Here is a 20,408-nt window from a genome sequence, read left to right on the forward strand (position 1 = left end):
TCTTCTGATCACTCCAGACAAGACAGGGGCGTGACTCTGCTAATCCTCGCAGACAATCAGGGGGATTGACATTGTAAGTGGATTAAGAAAAAAAATGCCAGGTGTGCTCTTCTTGACGCTTTTAAATAATTCACCTATGTTACAAAACATAGACATCTTGATGGGAACGGCTCATGCGACCAATCAGATAGCATGACAGAAATCAATGCAATCATGACCCAGACAGATCTACTTTTCACAAGGAGGAGTAGAATGTCTTCTTCAGTCCTTTAAAAATAGGCTTGTTTATAAAACGACCAGTGATGCTGCAGATTCATTTGTCAGCGGTACAGAAACATGACAAGCATACAACCTACCATTAACAGATACAACTCAGGGGGTGTGGCCGGACACAAAAGAAGAAAAGGGACATCTTATTACACAGCCCAGATGCATCCAATGTCCTGCAACCATTATGTGAAATGACCACACTAGGCACATTCCAGACACACACTACATGGAAAGGCTAGGGCTGATTCCAAACGTACTTTGGGACATCACAAGATTTTTTTTTTTTTATGGAAAACAAGATCTGTGGCTATTTCAAACCATCCCACAATGGCTATAAACATATACTATACGAGAGCAGGATGTCCGTGCTTATGAGCAAAAACTATCACAAGCAGGGATGCACGTGGCAGGTGGAATTTCACTGCAAAGCACTAATAATCAAGACAGAGGTATGTCAAGATAATACTGCATTGGTGACCAACTTTTTCAGGGCATCACAGCAAGAACGTGGGACCAGGAACACAGGGCAATAATCAATGCACTGCATTGAGTTCTATTTGCTAAAATAAAATAACATTCTTGCAGCTCAAATAAAAAATACATTTTACAATATAGGCTTCATTTAACATTTAACATATAGCATTGTCTTTTTTTTTTTGAAAGTGAAAAATGTAGAACTGTATCAAGTACCTTTATGGATTAAATTCCCTTTTATTACTAAAACTGAAGTTTAAAGGTCTATTTTTTTTAATAAGTTAAAGAAAGATTTATTAATCGCTCTTCCAGCAGAATAGATATACATACGAGGCACGGCGAAAGACCCAGGGTGACAGCCTGTTCTTGCTCTCACCCATGTTCTCACGTGGAGGACGGCGTGTCTATGAGACACAGCATCTGACTCCGTGATCCACAGCGGTCCAGGGGATTCTCTCACTTGCTTGAAAAACAAACCAAGCGCAAGCAATGTTTTTATTCCTTTAGCTGAATCAACTTAGATGGGACCGGGGGGCCCTGGAGCTCATGTCTCCGATGGCTTAGAACAAAACATCTTCATTTTCTATCAAAATCTGCACAATCAGCTTTTGGTACCGCATGTCATGCAGGGTGGTGAGGGTGCTGTCCTCCGGGGGCCTCATCAGGGTGGGCCCAAACACGATCCCCAGATTTTCGGCATTCATGAAATTGTCCTTCTCATTCATGGTAACCCTGCAAAGCACACACAGGCAAATCATGTCAACCTGTGGACGAACAAAGAAGCTGAAGATGTGCCTGAGTCCTAACAACATGTTTAGGAAACTGCAGAAGTGAATGGAGAATCAGAATGGCAGAGGGTATTTATTTTTTACAAAGGTAAATTTTCTAATTTATTGTTCCACGTTTTTGATATCAGAGGTTGTGGGTATGTAGTACGGACATAATTTTTAACTTCTTACTAATTAAAGATGAGGCTATCAACTCAGCATTATCAATTTGAAGGGACAACAGGTATTTGTTGGTCTGTGGTGCCAGCCATTCTTCCTTCTGTCACTTCCTACAGGTCTATGTGCAGGAGGGTGGGTGTTGAGAGCAGTCATCCTGTTTGCTGGCACAACTAGTGCCAGGAGAGAAAGGTTTCTGGTAGCCTGGGCTGCCAAGAATTTAGGAAGGGCCAGGCCATTATCCTGGAACAGAGCAAAGGCTGGAAGGTGGCCAAACTGGAAGGTAGTTGGACATTACTTCTAGTTCCTGCAGGATGAGGTCTGGAGCAGTAATTATGGCTGAAATGGAAGAGTCAGCATTGCAACATCCAGATAAAATCAGCAGCACTTTCAGGAATGACACTCCAAATGGTTTAATACTTTCCTACTGGAACAGTCTCCCAGATTCTTGGCTTCAGGAATTCAAGCTCTAGAATGTCCATAAAAGACCTAGAAGAGGGTAGGATCCTCAAAGAGCCCCCCCCCCCCAAAAAAAAAGGGAGGTGGTGAAAGTTCTGCACAGAACATCCTCCCTTTCTGTTTATTTAGAGTTTGTTAGGATTAGATATGCAGCACATGCAATGCTACTTTGGGAAGGTCAACCAGTTTTCATCATTTTCATGCTGCAGAGCTAAGCAGCAGCAAACTAAGCATCATTCACCACCAGTGTGTTCACTGTTCCCTGTGAACTCAAGCACTACGGGATCTGTTGAAGCAAGGCAAGCCAACCCACTACAGTAAATAAGAAATCATCAGCACTTAAGATTCAGCTGGCAAAGGTCAGCATTTTGAGAGTGGTACTTTGCCCTGCAAACTGTAACCATTCGACATTGATCTCAGTAAAGGAAATAAAAGCTAGGCCTGACACTGATAACCATTTACTTATCTCAAAAATCATTTATTCTTTTACATTCAATACAGCTTCCTGTTTCCAGACATGGCCACCTGGAATGTGAGCAGCAATATTTGTATGTCATAGAAGGCAGAAAAAAAAAAAAAAAAGACAACCCAACCTTCTCCAGCTAGTTTCTACAGTGTTCCCAATGTACTTCCTTTTACTTGACTGAGTGGATTTGTGAATTGGCTAAGGTAGACACTTTTGCATTCACTTTAATAACGGGCTCTCATCAGGGATCTTCCAAAAACACAGTGAGGCACACAGATGTGAATCCTCCAGCCTCCCACAGACCCACCTGTCAGCCTTATCATCCATGAGCAGTACAGGAAATAGGCATAATGTTTACAGAAAGGAATCTGGATCTGCAGACACAGTGTCCTGAGAACATCCAACGAGACATCTCACACCCGTCTCAACAGACGGTCCCGTGCGTGGTGGCCACCCTCTGAGATGGCGCCCAATGACCCATGCCTCCTGAATTCCACTTTCCCTTCCCCTACAGAAGGGGCTAGACCTAACCAATAAAAACGGTAAGGGCAATGGGATGTCCCTGCACGAGTAAGCTACAGAAAGGCCCCGTTTTGAAGTCCACTGCTCTTTTGTGAGCTGCCCACATGAACAAGGAGCTGAGGAAGTCAAATTTTTAGTATTCAGCCTCCAAGGCATGATAGCCTGTCAACAATCACAGGAGTGAACTTGGAAGTAGAGGCTTCCCATCAAGTCTTGAGACAACCTTGCAGGCTGGCTGATGGTTTTAACACAATCGCATTAACGGCCCTGAACCAGCAGCATCTAGTTAAGCTACATCCATATTCTGGCTCATACGGAGTATGAGATAGTGTTTTTTTAAGTCATTCAGTTATGGACAATGTTTTCCCCTGGCACGCATGCAGGGCTGCGGTGCAGAGCAGGAAGGTAAAGAGAATAGAGTGCAGGGCTCATGTTGGGGGAGAATGTAGGTAGAGAAGTAGTGTAGACAAATGGTTTAGCGCAGAGGGTGAGCCCTGTGTGAGTCTGAATTTCCAGTCTGAATTTCACCTCTTCAGATCAGCAAGGTCATCTCCCTAAGCCTCAGCAATTTCCCATGTAGTGTAAGGCCTCTCACAGAGACAATATGTGGAAAATGTCGGGGGCCACTCCTGGCATAGGGAGAGCTCTTGCAATTCAGATGGGGGCCTGGCCCAAGGAAGGCAGCAGAGCTCACTGTTGAGGAGCACCTGCCCATCCAGTGTGTTGGGGACAAGGGCTGAATAAGTTCTGGACATGGTAACTGCCCCCTAGGGCAGTGCAGAACAGGTAGATGGGGCCTGAACTTACTTTTTGAGATGGATCATCAGGTATCGCAGGGTCTCATAGTGGGCGGGAGGCAGCAGCATCAGCACTTCATGGACAGCCTCCAGCCTCTCGTCTGCATTGGAGATTTCTGCAGAGAACACACGTAAGGGATATCAGTGCAGGCTGGTAATATTCAATGTGTCAGAGAAGTAGCAAGAAGTTGGCTTTTAGCAACAAAGGAGGGGTCTGTGATGGTTAGACATAGTTTGGTTATTTCCCAAGGGTCCATTGTCAATGATTTGGGACCCAAAGTGGTGCTCCTGGATGGTGGTAGAAGCTTTAGGGAGTCCTGGGGTCATTGGGGTCATTCCCTTGGAGGACTTGCCCACCACAAGATTGTTGTAAAAGCCTGGTTGTGGCCTTAGTCTTTGTTTCTTCCTGTATTCTGGCTCACCAAGGTATCCTTCCAACATTGACATTCAACCATGACCATCCCTCACCCTCACCAGAGGTTGGATCAATGGGGCCACCCAAATCTTCAGATCTGAACTTACAACACTCTGGGCCAGATAAGACTTATCTCTATAAACTGAGTTGCCTTAGATATCTTAGATATTGAGGTAATACCAAGTTAACTAATCGAATTTTCTAATAAATCCAGTACATTCAGGTACTGTTTCACTTGATGAGTTTGTTCTTGTACTGTCTCATTCCAGAGTTTGAGACCGTGCACCACATGCGTAGTGGACGTGGGGAGCTGGAGGCTCTTTTGTTGCCTGGGGAGTTGCAGTCCAGTGAAGTGCTCAGAGGCTGGGGTACAGGTACACGCTGTGCTTTACCCTTCTTCTGAACTGGGTTTTCCAGACATCTCACTATCACAAGCTTTACTCCAAACCTGACCGCTTTGGATGGTTGGTCCCTGAAGTCGCCTAACAAGTCTGTCCCTGGCAGGCTTCCATAACCCAATTGGTTCTGCAACACCAGGGCATTGGCAGATGAGTCAACCACCGCAGCCTGCATCAACAGCACTTTTCACCCAACTGCTGGCAGGGCTGGCCGTGGTGTAATCCCTGGTTAGGAAGCAGATACTGGGCAAATTAACAATGGGAGGAAGAATGCATGCTTCTGTGTTTTCAGTCCCTGATTAATATTGGCACCCATCCAAAGAAGGTCTTCCTATCATTTTGTTAGGGTGGAGGGTCTCCAGCTTCCAGAACCTTCTCTGCTTAGGACCACCAGGTTCTTACCAGGGAATAGGGCCTCAGGTCCCCCAGAAAGAGTACCTGGTACAAATGCCAGGCTGCCTTGATATCTACCCTTTAGGCAACTCATTACTATAGTTGAACAGTACAACATTAAAGACAAAAACCTCTCCAAAACAAACAAAAAACTCATTCCAAATGGGCTTGACTTCTTTGTCATGTGCCCCAGCATCTGAATCTTTCATTTCTCCTTGTCGGTCCCTAAGCAATGTGTCAGCCCCCATCCCCTTCAACCCTGAGGTTCTCTTCCTGTCAGCTCTGGGCCTGGGTGCCACATACCAAATGAGCCAGCACAAGCTGGAGAAGGCCAAGGCTCACCTCCTTGGACCTGTGGGCTCAGCTCTCCATGCCTGGTTTTTCTTCTCCATGAAATGGGGTTATAATATTTGCTTTTGTGTGTAGATAAGAAGAATAAACCAGAAGATACTGAGAAGAAATCCCTGTGGAGTACCTGACCCAGTACATTCTTGGTCTTTATGCATTTTGAACAGCATGAATGGGTCTGTTTTCACCACTGATTAGCAATGAGATTTTGCTCAAGAGATGAAAGACATTAATCAGCATAGGCCTCACTGATGAACATCTGATTTCTTTTCTTTTCTTTTCTTTTGGCTACAGAAATACTCACACATTCAAGACAGAATAGAATAGGGTTGACTGAGCTGGTTCCCGGCACACAAGGAACAATGATAGGAGACATCAGTGCCTGACACCCCACTTCAGCCCTGCAGGGTTGGCTCAGCACGGGTGCAGCTCAGCTGGGGAGCCACGCCTGGCTCGTTGCTAATGAGGCTGTTGTGTCTTCACTTGGTAGCACAAGCATTCATGCAGTACTTGCAAAAGAACTGAGTTTAAATGTTCTCGAAACTAAAAGCAATGCACCAAGAAGCTGGGTGCCTACAGTGGGTTTCCCGCACTTACTGGCTGCCTCTATGAATTTGGAATAGGTGTCGTATGTGATGACAGGGATGGGCAGGTCTCTGAAGTACAGTTTAAGAGCTCCAGTGATGATGTTGATGTCTGGGTATATGTTGGCAGAAATATCTGCTTTTTCTCCATCTGCAAAACAATCAATGATCCAAGCTTTAATTAGGACGTTATTTCACCAAGTTAAAGCATGCCCAGGATGGGGGAGAGGGGAAGAAAGCTCTAGCAATGACTGCTTCCGGACAAGCTTCAGCTCACCTTTTTGACTTCTAATTACACTGAGGTATTATGAAAAGGGGTTTGGTAAGAGTAAGGCTAGGGTGTGAAGGGAAGCCAGGCGAAGGAGAACTGAAGCAGGCCTGAAATAGTCGTTTGGGGTCCAAGTCCCTAATAAACTTTTGAATAGGAAACGGCACAACGATTTACAGATGGACACAAAGATTTCTAACAGAACCATGTAATTTAGATAAAGCTTTTAGAAGCTCTAATGTATTCTCACCAGGATTCTTCAGACTTGAACTTAAAGGCCACAGACATAATATGATTGCTGAACTACCCTAGCCCTTAGGACTTAAATCTGTGGAACTTTGACCTTGCTTTAGATACATGGGACATTAGATTTCTTAACATTTTAAATGATCAAAATATTGTTTTACTGTTTTATCATTCGCAAATACCTGTTCTAATGAACTATCACAGACCATAAAACTCTTTCGGTAAAGCATATTTCAACCATTTAGGGAGCTATATGCATCTGTTCCACAGAGCATTAAAATCAGCAAATGTGGTTCTGGAAATCAAAAAAGAAAGCTGCTGATGTACAGGAAACAGTATTGCAAAGTGGATGACCACACTGATCCCTTGCTTTACATATTTTGCGAACATGTTTGGAAAAGCCACCAGGTGCCAAGCACTGTCAAGTCCCAGTGAATCAAGGAAGAGGTTCTGTCTTCCAGCAGTCTGGTTAGGTAGCAGTTCTTGCCAGTCAGCATGCAATTTGGCAGTTTTATAAGGAAATGGCAAGAGTGCTATGATAGAGGCACGCGGAAAACCCAGAAGATATAGGGTAAGCCAACAGAAGTTCTTGGGTCAGCAGAGAGCAGCCAGGAAGGCTTCATGAAAGAGGAAACCCAACGAAACCACCCCCGATTAAAAGGCACTAGCCAGGAAGAGACACGAACGCATTCCAGACAGACAGAACTCTACAAGGCAAGGCGTTTCTTCATGTTAATAGACAAGCTACAGTTCAGGATGGCTGCAGGGTCAAGTGTAACAGGGAGGAGGAGCTGAAGACACATCTGACAGACTGGGCATGCTGGTGGTCACAGGTGGAGGCTTCCCCCAGGAGGCCAGGGGCTCCCTCGCTTGGCTGGCTGAACCAGAATGGTTTGGAATGTTCAAGAGAAATCCAGCTCCTTGGGATCAATGGGCTCTCTGGATACACCCCGTGGTAGACACTGAGACCTTTGGGGATGTCTGTCACGCTCATAAGAAACACAAGGTTTGCCCTGCTGCAACACCATGGCTGCTCTCCCATCTCTGCACTCTCTACTTCACAGCTTTGGAGATGAGGCCTCAGTGGGTCCTAAGATGGAGGGTGTGTGCAGAAGGGTGTATGGGTGCCATGTGTTTAGAGTCTAAGCATCCTCTAGGGAGGAAGAACTTTGGGGTTCTAAAAAAATTAATTTACTAGGACTGGCATGTGGCATAGTGATTGAACTGGTGTCTGTGATGCTGGCATCTGAAATGGGTGCTGCTTTGGGTCCTAGACGCTCCCCTTCCCATCCAGCAACCTGCTGTTGAGCCTGGGGAAATAACAGAAGATGACTTAAGAGCTTAAATCCTTGAACACATGTGGAAGAGCTGGATGAAGCTCTGGGCTCCTGACTTCCCCCTGGCCCAGCCCTGGTCATTGCAGCCATTGTGGAGTTAACCAACAGCTGACAGATCTCTTTTTAAAAAGAATGTTGCTCTGTAACTGTATTTCAAATAAACAAAATGATTCTTTGAAAAAGAGATTTTTCACAAGATTGATCTAAAAATTAATTAGCTAATTAAAAATACACACACACACACACACAGAGCCAGAATAGTTTAAACCCTCACTTCTCAGCTTCCTGGAGCTCTCAGCTGTTCTGAAACCCCATTCCCACTGTGGAGGGAACCTGGTCCCACCAGAGCGGCAGCCGAGGGTGGGGTGGACAGGTACACTTAGAGCACAGCTTACCTCTGTCAAATGCCATTTTGACATCTTCGATGTGCTCAGTGAACCCGGAGACTCTGTACAGTCCTTCTGACTTTAATCCTGAGAGAGGAAAGAGAGAGATGGGTGTGGGAGTCATTCACTTTAGCTTCCCAAAGCATTTTTTAAAAGACTCTAATTTCATATCTACATTGTGCTGTTACAAGACAGGAAAATCCCATCACACATTGTTGCATCAGAACTTGGACTTGTTGGTCCCAGTTTCCATGCATGTCTGCCTTTGTTAGCCTGTGCGGCAGTGGTGACTTCAGTAGTGATCGGATCATCCTGTCTGGCTGCGCCCGCCACCCCAAGCACCCAAATATATATATATATATATAAGATTCTTACCAACTGGTCCTTTCCTTTGCCCATTATACAACTGGATGCTTCTTTCATTGATGCCAGAATTAGCCTGGCTTTCTTCCTTGTGTCTTCATATGTGCTATAAACTATGTAGCACCAGGCTAGGCGCATCTATACCAAAGTGTATGCAACACATATTATCCTGATTTTATTGAAGATACCCAAATTTTATGATGTTTATGTTTAATTATTAATATGATATTTTGACTTGTTATATTATCATGGAGCTGATCATACAAACAATTATGAGAAAATAAACTTTATTCATTGATTCTGGATATTTAGTTATGACATAGTCTACAAAGAAGTTTTGGTTTTTGTGTTAAGACATGTCCTACACCTCTGTAGTTACCAAGACTATTAGAAGGGAGAGAAGACAAGATTTTAGACCTTGTCCATCAAAAGCAGCCACTATCAAAAATCATGGCTACAGCACAACCAAGAAGACAAATAGTTTGTTGCTGTTCCAGTATACTATGTCAAACTCATGTTAAGTAACGTATGCCCTGATTCTTCATTTGGAATGCACTGATTATCTTCTTATGAGATCCTCATACAAGGGTCTGCATCAGACACAAATACATGGCATAAATAGGGCCCTTCCTCTCTCCTAATGACCATGACAGAGGTTCCTAGTGGACCTCAACTCCTTTGTTTCAGTGCCACTTGTCCAGTTTGCCACTACTGATCAACTGGCCTTGGCCCAACGGTGATACCTGCCTGTCACCCTCCTTTGGAAGGCGATGAGTATAAGCATGTCTTAGTGCAGCTGGAACACGTCCTGCCACAGAGGTAGGGACATGGTAGAGGAGGGCACCTGGGGAAGCTCATCTTGAGGAGCTGACCTTTGGAGGAGGCCATGAGCAATGGGCTAGCCTTTGTCACATGAGCTGAGGTTGTGAGCTCTCCTAATATTTTGGCTTCCATTTCCCTGTTGAGCAGATCCTTTGATTTTTTGAGCCAGGTCTAAAATCTGGGTAACGTGAACAGACACAGCTTCTGGGTTGTAGCTTTGATAGGCAGGAGTCCTCTGTTTCCCCTTCCCAGGGGTTTAAGGGCAGATGAGATGGGGCAGTAATTGGGATCAGCTAAGGGGCAGAGCTCAAATACGGCAAGGTCACAGGGGGTAGGGCCAAGGTTCTGTCATGGGAATCCACTGGACTAACCAAGGTCCTAGGTGGCTACTGTCAAGGGAAGCAGATTTCTAGCTTGTTGAAGGCATCACCATTCAGGGTCTCTGTGACAGCACTGACACGTGAAGCCTAAGTGACAGAGTCATATATGGAAGTGGAGTTAGAGAAGCTGGTCATTTCCAGAAAAGATGAAATGACGTGAGTTGACTTCTATGTGTTGGGCACTACCCTAGGCCATTTATGTGTCTCAACCTATTTTATTTCTTAAAACCACCCAAAGAGGAATAATTGATTCTGTTCATTTTATGGTCAAGGAAATAGATATTCAAAGGGAGTAAGTAGGGACCAGTGTTGTGGTGTGGCAAGTTAATCTATTGCCTGCGATGCCAGCATTTCATATGGGTGTTGGTCTGAATCCCAGCTACTCCACTTCTGATCTAGCTCCCTGCTCATGGGCCTGGGGAAGCAGTGGAAGATGGCTCAGGAGATTGGGCTCCTGCATCCAGATGGAAGAACTTGGATAAAGCTCCTGGCTCCTACCTTTGCTCTGGCCCAGTCCTGAACTTTGTCAAGACTATACAGAAGAACTCTGTCTCCCTCTGTCTCTGCAACTCTGCTTTTCACGTAAACAAATAACTCTTAAAAATAGAGTAACCAGCACCCACTGGTGCTTGTAAGAGCCAGAGTGGGTATAGGATGGATTGGGCTAGGTTTTGCCTCCCACTAGGCCATGGGAGAGCTGAGTCAGGGAATGGACTAGGTGTGGCTAGGCTGTAATACCCAACAGAATGGGCCAGTTGGGCAAGACTATCGCTCCTGCCAGGACAAGAGGTGGACTAAGTCAGTCTGAGGCCAACGACCCACCAGTGTGTGTGAGATCTGCCACTGAGAGGAGACACAATAGAGGAGCTTGGGGAACTCCTTTGTCAGGGCTCAGTTCCTGTAGGTGAATACAAGAACCAAGGCTGGGAGCAGCCCAGACCACACCAGATTACAGAATCTGCCAGCATACGTGTGGCTTATATCGGAGGCAGGCCAGGCTAAGCCAGTTCATAACACCCACTAGCAGATCTGAGAAGCAGGATGGGGTGCAGGACACACTGGTTCTGGTCGCAGAAGCAGCCAATTCACATTAGGGCTGGGATGGGACTGGGAGCTGATGATACCGGGTTGGGTGGCAGTTCCCGCCAGCAAGAGTTAGAACAGGGGCAGGCCAGCCTGGACCAGGCCAGGGTACAGCACCCAGTGGCAAATGCCAAGGTGAGATGGACCATGTCAGACTGGGCTGAAGCACCCACCAACACATGTGAAACCAGGTATGAAGGGGGTGAGCACAATAGGGGAGTAGTAGGGATTGCCCTGCTGGGCCCTTGCTCCTGCTGGTGAAAGTGAGAGCTAGGACTGGTGGCAGACCAGGCCTGGCAGAATTATAACACCTGTTGGCCTATATGTGAACTGGATTAGGGGGAGAGCCAGGCTGGGCTAACCAATTATGTCCACTGGTACAGGCATGAGCCAGAGTAAGGGCAGGCTGGTTGGGCTTTGCTGCAGCATCAGCTGGCAAGTGCTGGGACTGGGGCAATTCCTACTGAGCTAGACTGTAGAACCACCTGGAGAGTGCAAAATTCAGGACAGGGAATGGGTCCAGGAGGGGAGACTGTGGGCACTTCTCTGACAGGCTGCAACTCACACTGGTGAGCATGAGAACCAGGACTGGGTACAGGCCTGGCTGGACAAGCACTGGCACCCACTGGCATGAGTGTGGCTGGAGGGTAGAGTCAGTTGGGTTGAGTTAGGCTTCAATGCACAATTATGTATACATGAGCTGAATGGGATGTGGGAAAGACCAGACCAGACCAGTCTACTGCACAAGCTAGCATGCACATGAACCAGAGCTGGGGTCCAGTCCAATAGGGGGTTATTGGAAGGGAGGGTCACTCTGATTGGGCTGCAGCTCCCTCTGGTGTATGTGAGGGCTGAGCATGTGGTGGGCATGGTTGGGCTGGGCCATAGCATCCATTGGTTTGCAGATGAAGGAGGGTAGAACAAATTGATCAACTATCCCAGTAAAGCTTGACAACAAACTTCTGGTCCAATGGAGACTCAGAGGTGGATGATGACAGCCAATTGACCTGGGATGGATTTCTTCATCCTTGGAGAGTCAATATCAACAGTATTTCAGAACTAGCAAAACAACTTAAGCAGAACCCTCGGAACATGCTCCACAACGAGGACCCTGGGATAACATTGGGTACTAGGGTGGTTGGGAGGCTGGGCATTGTCTCTCCCATTGTATAACTCCCACCACATATAGGAAGAAGAAAAAGAAATTGTCTAAAAAAATTAGTGTCTGCAAAAAACTGATGAAGAGAGGGGATGGAGGTAATGGGATTGCAGCGGAGGAATCCAGGAAGTGATGGAAGCATGGTTGTCTCCTTGGAATTGTATGGAACGCATGAAATCTGTTCTCTGTATACTAACAAAATTTTAAAAGACTCAAAAAAAAAAAAATGGAGCAAGCAACTTGCCCAAGATCTTACAAGAGCCTGTAATAGATGGAGTTTGGACTCTAACCTCAAGTTCATGATGTTTGTATTCTATCACATTGCACAGATACAATGAGCCCATGGAGAACAGCAGGAATTTTCTATGGATGAAGCATTTGCTGAACACTCATAGCGCAGCTTATCTAGGAAGCAGACATTGATGGACTTGGTTGGAATTAGTTTGTGTGTGACCATTTTCCCAACATAAGCAGCAGAACAAGTCATTTTCCCTGCCCACAGTAAAAATGAAGTGACTATCCTACAGTAACAGGGAGCACTTTCCAAACCTCTCGCTTCAATCTCCCGGATGCACATGTCCACCACCATGGGCCTCTGGGCATTGTGAGCCTTCACGAGGGTGGTGAGGTCACAGCAGTACACCTTCTTGATCCTCTTGAGGTCAGGTTGGCAGTCGTTGGGCACATGCTTGGAGCACTGCTTGTGCACATTCAGCCCGCAGTCTGCAAACAAAGGAGCCAGTTAGTCATGTCTGCATGTCTGTTAGAGCCCAGCACCAACCGAACGCTGCCAAACGCAAGAACAACAACATGAGCGTGCACGACATGTACCCCATGCTCGGCAAGGCAAGCAGGCGAATCTTCCTGCATCTTCCTCACAGAGCCCTCCCTGGGCTGGGCCGTGTACAGAATGCCTGTTCCAGAGCTCGCTCAGGTTTTTAGCCAGCATGTCTGGATCTGTTCTTTCTTTCTGGACTGGAATGTTTTGGGGACACAGGTGTGATTTGGGAGTTTGGACTCAGTCTAGATCCAGTGTCTAGGACTTCCACCAGGTTGTTTCCTGCAAAGTCTTGATGCCCCTGTTGTGGAAGAGAGATTGTTTCTCTCTGTAGGAGTCTCTACTCCTGGGTTTGGGGAGTCCAACTCCATCCTGTGCTTTCCTAGAGAAGCAGTCCCTACTTCCCAGGCCCTTCCTCTTAGGGCCTCCCCTGTGGTAGGACATTTTTCCCCTACCTGCCTCATTCTGACACCTGGGAGTGGAAGTCATGTCTAACTGTAGCCTAGTGGGAGTAATTGAGAGTTTATAATTCATAACAAAGCCATGTAATATGATGATTGGAGTAATTATTTATAAAGCACATATCAAGATGCAAAGCTGGAAAGGTGCTTTGAAGTTCAGTGAACACATTAAAAGCCTTGTTAGCAGTTGGTATCCACTGATGCAATCTCTCAGACAATAAAAAGGCACAATCTACATTCTGGAAAATAAAACTTTAATGCTTATAGTTGTTCAAATTTGGTCTATCATTCTCTACTCAAACTATCTTCTAATATTGTCTTCTACACACAAGGAATATCATTCTCTGTGTGTATACATACACACACACACATATATATATGATTTAGGATGAGTAAGATTCCAATGTACATTTATAATACATTTTCTTTATCCATTCATCCATCAATGGACATTTGGGTCTGTTTCTGCGTTTGGCTATTGTGAATAACACTGTTGTGAACACTAGTGTTCAGACATCTGTTTGAGATCCTACGTTCAGTCCTTTTGGGTATTTTTCCAGAGGTAGAATTGCTGGATCCAACAGCAATTCTATTTTTAAGGTTCTTAGAAATTGCATTTTAAGTTCTGAAGCGCCAACATGCTTATGTAGCATAATTCTGAGATATTATGAAGATGCTTTAGACTTTGCATAAAATGTTCAGTTTTTGTGAATTACTAAATGCCATATGCTATAAGGAAAATCTAGCTTAACAGTTTAAAGATACAGAAAGCTGAGAGGCTATGATGAATCTTTCACCATATAATGCCCAGTTTTCCTGCTATGTAGAAAAAGAGTGGCCATTGCAGGATACTAACAAAATAGTCTCAGACTGTGTCTTATTTTGGTTAAGAAAGCAGAAATAGAAAAAAATTCCCAGATCTTTTCAACCCAGAGAAAGCTGCTGATCACAGCTAATGTGAATCCCAGAGCTTTGTTCTCATAATATTGACTTTGGACCAATTTCCTGCTGAAATTGGATAATACCAACAATTAGGGATATTTTCAGTAGGTATAACCCAGAGAGGTCAAATTAATGAGTAATTCAGATATTCTACCACTTTGCTCAGTGGTTGAACCTTCAGAAGCTTCCTGACTCCTGGCAAGTCAGTCTTGTGTCACTCATGGAACCAGAACATGACCAGAGAGGCTGCCTCTGAGCCCATGTTTAACCACTCATGTCTTGGCCCTGGACTGGAGAAGGTAAAGTTTTCTAGTCCAAGTAAGAACTACTTGAACCACCCAGATTTTGATACCTGTGATGACTGTGCCTGTACAGTACTTGCTAAGAAAGCCCATTCAAGGTCCCGTTGTGGTTTAAGGTTGTACAATCTTGTGGCCTCCCAGACTGCTAATACGGGAAAGAAGATCTGTCACCTTCTTATAGCGCCAATGGCTCCTTTTAAATGAATCACAAAATTATTTTTGAAGATCCTACTCCAGAAAAGAGGAAATCAGTCATGGAGCAGCAGGTGGACCCTGATCAACACACTCTCCATTCAGAACAGATGCTTGGAGACGGGTCACAAAACCACTTGCCCATGGATGTGTGTGTGTGTGTGTGCATCTAATTCTTTTTTTAAAAGATATATTTATTTTTATTGGAAATGCAGACATCTAGAGAGGAAGAGAGACAGACAGGAAGATCAGCTGTCTGATGGTTCACTCCCCAAGCAGCCGCAACAGCTGGAGCTGAGCCAATCTGAAGCCAGGGGACCAGAGCTTCTTCCGGGTCTCCCATGTGGGTCCCAAGGCTTTGGGTTATCTTTGATTACTTTCCCAGGCCACAGGCAGGGAGCTGGATGGGAAGTGGGGCTGCCAGGATTAGAACCGGTGCCCATACGGGATCCTGGTGCGTGAAAGGTGAGGACTTTAGCTACTAGGCTATCGTGCCGGGCCCGTATGTATCTAATTCTAAGTGGAAAGATGTCTGGGGTTCTGACTACTTTGAAAACATGAGATCTGAGGTGTGTGCTCTCAGTGCCCATCTGATGGTAGAGCAGGCTGAATTTGGGGCCTGGAGTCCATCTCCCCTTGTATCAGTGTCCACAAATTACTCTGTGGCCAAGGGCAATTAACAATGACCTTTCATTCTTGCTTATTCCCCTTTTTAAGAGGAGATAATCACCCTCAAAGTTCTTGATAAGGCTAAGTGTAAGCAGAAAACATGGCCTGGATCCAGCATCATGATATGGCGATTTGGGACACTGCAGGTGATGCTAGCATTCCATATAGGTGCTGGTTTGAGTCCTGGCTGTTCTACTTGTGATTCAGCTCCTTTGCTGGTGGCCTGGGAGGGTTAGTGAAGGATGGCTCAGGTGCTTGGGCCCCTGTTGCCCATGCAGGAGACACTGAGGTAGCTCCTGGCTTCCCAGTCTTGTTTGTTGTGCCTACCTGGAAGTGAACCAATAGGTGGTAGCTCTCACTCCCCCCAACCATCATATAAATCAAATAAGTAAGTAAGTATATCTATCTTAAAAAAAATCTAAACATGTTGGCCTAGTGTCTGGCAGGTGGCAAATACTCATCATCACCATTACTACTTTTGTTCTAAGCCAGGTTTGGAGAAAAGAATGGTTTTTCTTTCTACGTCATTCCAATGGAATTGACTTTTTTGGGGGAAGCAGGTTGATGCTTATGGAAAGAGTTTTGCTTGCTCCCTTTTTCTTTCCTTTTATACATATGAGATATCCCTTTTTATTCTTGGCAACATGTAGAATAGTCTCCCCATTGAGTACCAAGAGGCCCGCACATCTCCATAAAGCTTGTCTTGGAACCAGTCTACAACTATTTTCCACTCTAGATAGAGACGCCCTCCAGCTCCACACATTGGTACTTAACCCAACTGAAAAAGGAGAAAGAAAGTCACAGACTTACCTGAGCATCGGACCCCCTGGGCAATGAGTCCCCACATGAAGTTGGCACAGTATTCACACCAGTGTGGGCCTCGGAATGTGTGCACCTGCAACCCACACAGGACAAAGTTGTCAGCAACTTTAGTTACCTGGAGGCCAGTGGCCTTGGACATGAAACACACAGAGGAAGTTAAGGAGCAAAGAAAGCCCTCAGCAGAAATGACCCTCACCAGGTCTCTGCACTCCAGGGCAGCAGTAGCCAGGGGATACAGAGAAAAGAGCTGTCTGTGCTTTGATCATTGAAGTCCTGCACTGGCCAACCATGGCCCAGGCTGAAAGGAATGTGCAGAAACAATAAGGGCACAGAAGCACACTGTCAGCTACAGAAGGGGACTCTCACTAACCCCAACATAGCAATGTGCACATAAACCCAAGATAGCCTGTGTCGGTCGCCACAACCTGCATTTAGCTCAGCAAGTTCTGGAAAACAGAGCTCAATTATTGTGTCCTTTTGACTGTCGTGGCCCCATCTGAGGAATATCCAGACAGGTATAAATAAGGCATGATTACAGGATAATTAAAAGGTTCCAAAGCTTTGAGCCACTTCCAAAGAAGGCGTTTAAAAAAAGCAAGGGAGTTGGAGGAAAATGCAGGTTACCAGGAGGGCCTATGAAAGTACTTTTTGCACAAGGATAGGGTCTACATTCAGTAGGCCCTTTTGCGTGTGTGTTGTGTGTGTCTATGTGCTGGCCAGTGTGCCAGACTCACTGGGGTTCATCCCATCAGTTATATAATACTCCAAATATCACATCATAGGAACGGTTTTGCTCTGGTTGCTCTAGGCACAGGCCCTCCTGTGACAGGCCCATGTATTAAGTCATGATTTAAGACAGAAACAAGATAAAACACAAGTACTTGTTTCCTTTGCACCAAAGAACACCATTTGTAAAAAAGAATGGGGGAATCCTTGCAAGCCACTGTGGCTGTGAGCTGCCAGACCCGCCAGGAGACCTATCCAGGCACATGAACTTATGAAAGGGCTCTGAAGTTTTACAACACTGAAATAGTATAAAAGGTCTTTCAAGATCTTCAACTTCTCTTAGTAGATAAAAACGCAGATATTGCTATTTTCTTAAACAAACTGGGATACCTGTATATGAATTGTACTTCACAAGAAAATCAGGGTGATAAGCATGGTCATAATTTGAAAAGCTGCTTATCACAGCACTCCTTCAGAAGGAGAGAATCAGACTCAAGAAGGCGGAATAGGGTAAGGTCACATTTAAACAGACAGAGAAACATTAGCCAGTGTTAGGAAGAGAGGGCAAATTCCAGGAAATAGGAGAGGACAGAATGAAGCAGAGGGGCACCTGGAGACCACTGACACGGGAAAACAGCAGACAGAATGGTGTGGTGTTGCAGCAGTCAGCAAGCAGTGGTCTGAACTGCAGTAGCCAGAACTCCACCAGCAATAAGGGAAAGTAATCCGACTTTGGCATCATAAGGGGCAAAATAGGTCTGTTTGGCCCCCAAACCTAAGAGTCAACAGGTTCCAGCAAGATCAGCACCACCAACAACCTAGCTATATAGGACTATTGGTGTCTCTCTAATCCTGGGACCTGCTCCAACCGGAAGTGGGAGAAAGGTAGTACAGACAACAGTGTAGCTTCAGCATAGTATCACAGAAGGTGGAGAGTGGTGAGCCAGGAACTGGGGCTATGGAAAGCATGCTGGAAGTCTAACATAGAACCCAGACCTGGAACTCACCGGAGGGAGTGGCACAAGTGACTGCAAACAAAGAACTGTGTACCAACCACAGTAAAATCGAATTGTACATCTGTGGGTGACAGCTTAGAAACCTGCCCCAAGGAGAAGAACCTGCTAGCCAGAAGTACAATGACCAAGAGCAAAACAAGAGACAAAATCACAATGAATATTGCTGAAAACTTCCCCTGCAAAGGAGCAAAAGCCTTTGCTAACCTCAGAATTAACTGAGGAAGACACCAAGAAAATGGAGGATACAGAATTCAAAACACTTGTTATAAAACTTTTTGTCAACAACAAGAAGCATGTAAATCAGACATTCAAGGAATCCAAAGGACATGTCACACTGGAAATGAATCAAATGAAAGTTGATACATCAGAAATTAAGAGTACAGTGGAGCAAATTAAAACTACAATGGAGAGTCTCAAAAATAGAATGAAGGAGGCAGAAGAAAGAATCTCAAAATAAGAAGATATTTCCTGTCATCAGAGGAAAACAAACAAAAATCTGGAAGCAGAGCTGGATTAGGCCAAAAAAAAAGTATTCAAGAATTGAAAGACATTATTAAAAGGCCAAATATAAGAGTTATGGGAGTCCCAGAAGATGCAGAAAGAGAAGCTGGATTTACAAATGTACTTAATGAAATAATACAAGAAAATTTCCCTAACTAGAGAAAGAATTGGAAAACAACATCCAGGAGGGGCACAGAACTCCCAACAGGCTTGATCAAAGGCAATCTTCACCACGACACATGATAATCAAGCTCTTTAATCGAACATAAGGAAAAGGTTCTTAAATGTGCACATGAAAAAAAAAATCAACTGACATATAAAGGAATGCCAATTAAATTCACATGAGACCTTTTACAGGCAATTCTATAGGCCAGAAGAGAATGGAGTGACATATTCCAGATTCTAAAAGCGAAAAATTGTCAGCTTAGGATAACATACCCAGCAAAGTCTTCCTTTGTCTTTGGAAATGAAATAAAATTCTTCTACAATAAAGAAAAGTTAAAAGAATATGCCTTTTTCAAATCTGCCCGACAAACCATACTTAAAGATGTTCTCTTGACAGAGAAGAGGAATAGCACTCACCAAAATCAAAGGCAAATGTGAAGAACATCCCAGTAAAATAACAACAGAAGACTAAATTAATAAACAACTCATTACTAAAATGACAGGACCAAATTACCACCCATTGATAGTATCCCTGAATGTAAATGGATTAAACTCGTCAATCAAATATCATAAATTAGTAGGCTGGATTAAAAACAAAACCTATCTATTTGTTGCCTACAAGCGACATTTCTCACCAACAAAGATCAGCAGATACTATATCTCATAGATTTTGATTTTTTTTAGTTTCATCTCTTCAAAATATGTTCTTAAGTTCTTCACTGAGTCATAGGTCATACAGTAACATGATTTTCTTTAACAAGGTTCTTGATTTTCTTTTTCATTTCTTCAGTGACACATTAGTCATTCAGTATCATATTATTTAACTTCATGGTGTTTTTAATTTCTATTTTTCTTCCTGTTGTTGATTTTGCTTTGTGGCTTTTCATTTGACGGGATTTACAGTAACTGTGTAATGGAGACTATCATATCCAGCAGCATATTATTTAACTTCACGGTGTTGTAAATATCTATTTTTCTTCCTGTTGTTGATTTTGTATTGTGTCTTTTCATTTAAGGGGATGTATAGTAACTGTAATGGAGACTATCATATCCAGATGTGAGGATACAATGCAGTATGTATCTCTACTTCCAGATCAAATATGGACTCCTAATGAAACTGTTAACTACATCTTGACAAAAGGATGCTGGGCTCTCTGCCATTGTCCATGCCCACAATGATGGACACATGACTGTTCATGAAGAACTATATTACAGTGATAATATAGGGGAATTCAGTGAGGGTTAGGGAAGGAACTTGGGGAGGGGTTAAGGGAAATCCCAGGGCCCATGAACCTGTACCATAAAATAATAATAATAAAAATTACAAAAGAAAAAATAAGGAAAAAAGAAAAAAAACATCATTTGAGTCATGCATTCACACAGGTTGTCCATGTATGCACATAAAACGGTAAAGTAAACACACCTGGTTTCCCATAACGAAACTGACAGAGTGAAAATAGCGAGAGAAAGTAAGCAAGTCCATAAATCAAAAAGAGCAACTTAAGGCCACGATTTCTTGCAATAAAACTGAATTATAACATCTCCCAGTATTTTTGCTTATCCCACACAAAGCATCCATTGCTTTGACATGAGGGGAACAATCTTTCATAATTCTGAGATGGAGAAGTATTCTGTCAGGGCAGGACTCTAACAAGTGACTAAACACTCAACGCCTTGTAGGAATGCAGACAATCTGTCTTGGGGAGCCCTGACATCTCAC

The 20,408-nt window shown here is 44.3% G+C and overlaps 1 protein-coding gene across 6 annotated transcripts in view; it reads right to left on the bottom strand.

Moving 5' to 3' along the window:
- Positions 1-1,011: 1,011 nt before the first annotated feature.
- CHN2 (chimerin 2) overlaps positions 1,012-20,408 on the bottom strand; it is a 263,982-nt gene continuing 244,585 nt past the window's right edge. For 2 of the 6 annotated variants that reach the window (XM_040964549.1, XM_040964550.1), the window contains 6 exons: positions 16,269-16,353; positions 12,664-12,837; positions 8,317-8,394; positions 6,084-6,221; positions 3,943-4,048; positions 1,012-1,476 (listed from right to left, as the gene is read on the bottom strand). In XM_040964549.1, the coding sequence (XP_040820483.1) occupies positions 1,305-1,476; positions 3,943-4,048; positions 6,084-6,221; positions 8,317-8,394; positions 12,664-12,837; positions 16,269-16,353 (753 nt within the window). In that variant the 3' untranslated portion in view covers positions 1,012-1,304. The remainder of the gene's footprint in view (positions 1,477-3,942; positions 4,049-6,083; positions 6,222-8,316; positions 8,395-12,663; positions 12,838-16,268; positions 16,354-20,408) is intronic. The other 4 variants (XM_040964553.1, XM_040964551.1, XM_040964554.1 and 1 more) reach the window with 3 other exon arrangements.

Source organism: Ochotona curzoniae, unplaced genomic scaffold (assembly GCF_017591425.1).
Source record: "Ochotona curzoniae isolate NIBS_2020 unplaced genomic scaffold, NIBS_Ocur_1.0 scaffold_3835, whole genome shotgun sequence".
Classification (NCBI taxonomy): domain Eukaryota; kingdom Metazoa; phylum Chordata; class Mammalia; order Lagomorpha; family Ochotonidae; genus Ochotona; species Ochotona curzoniae.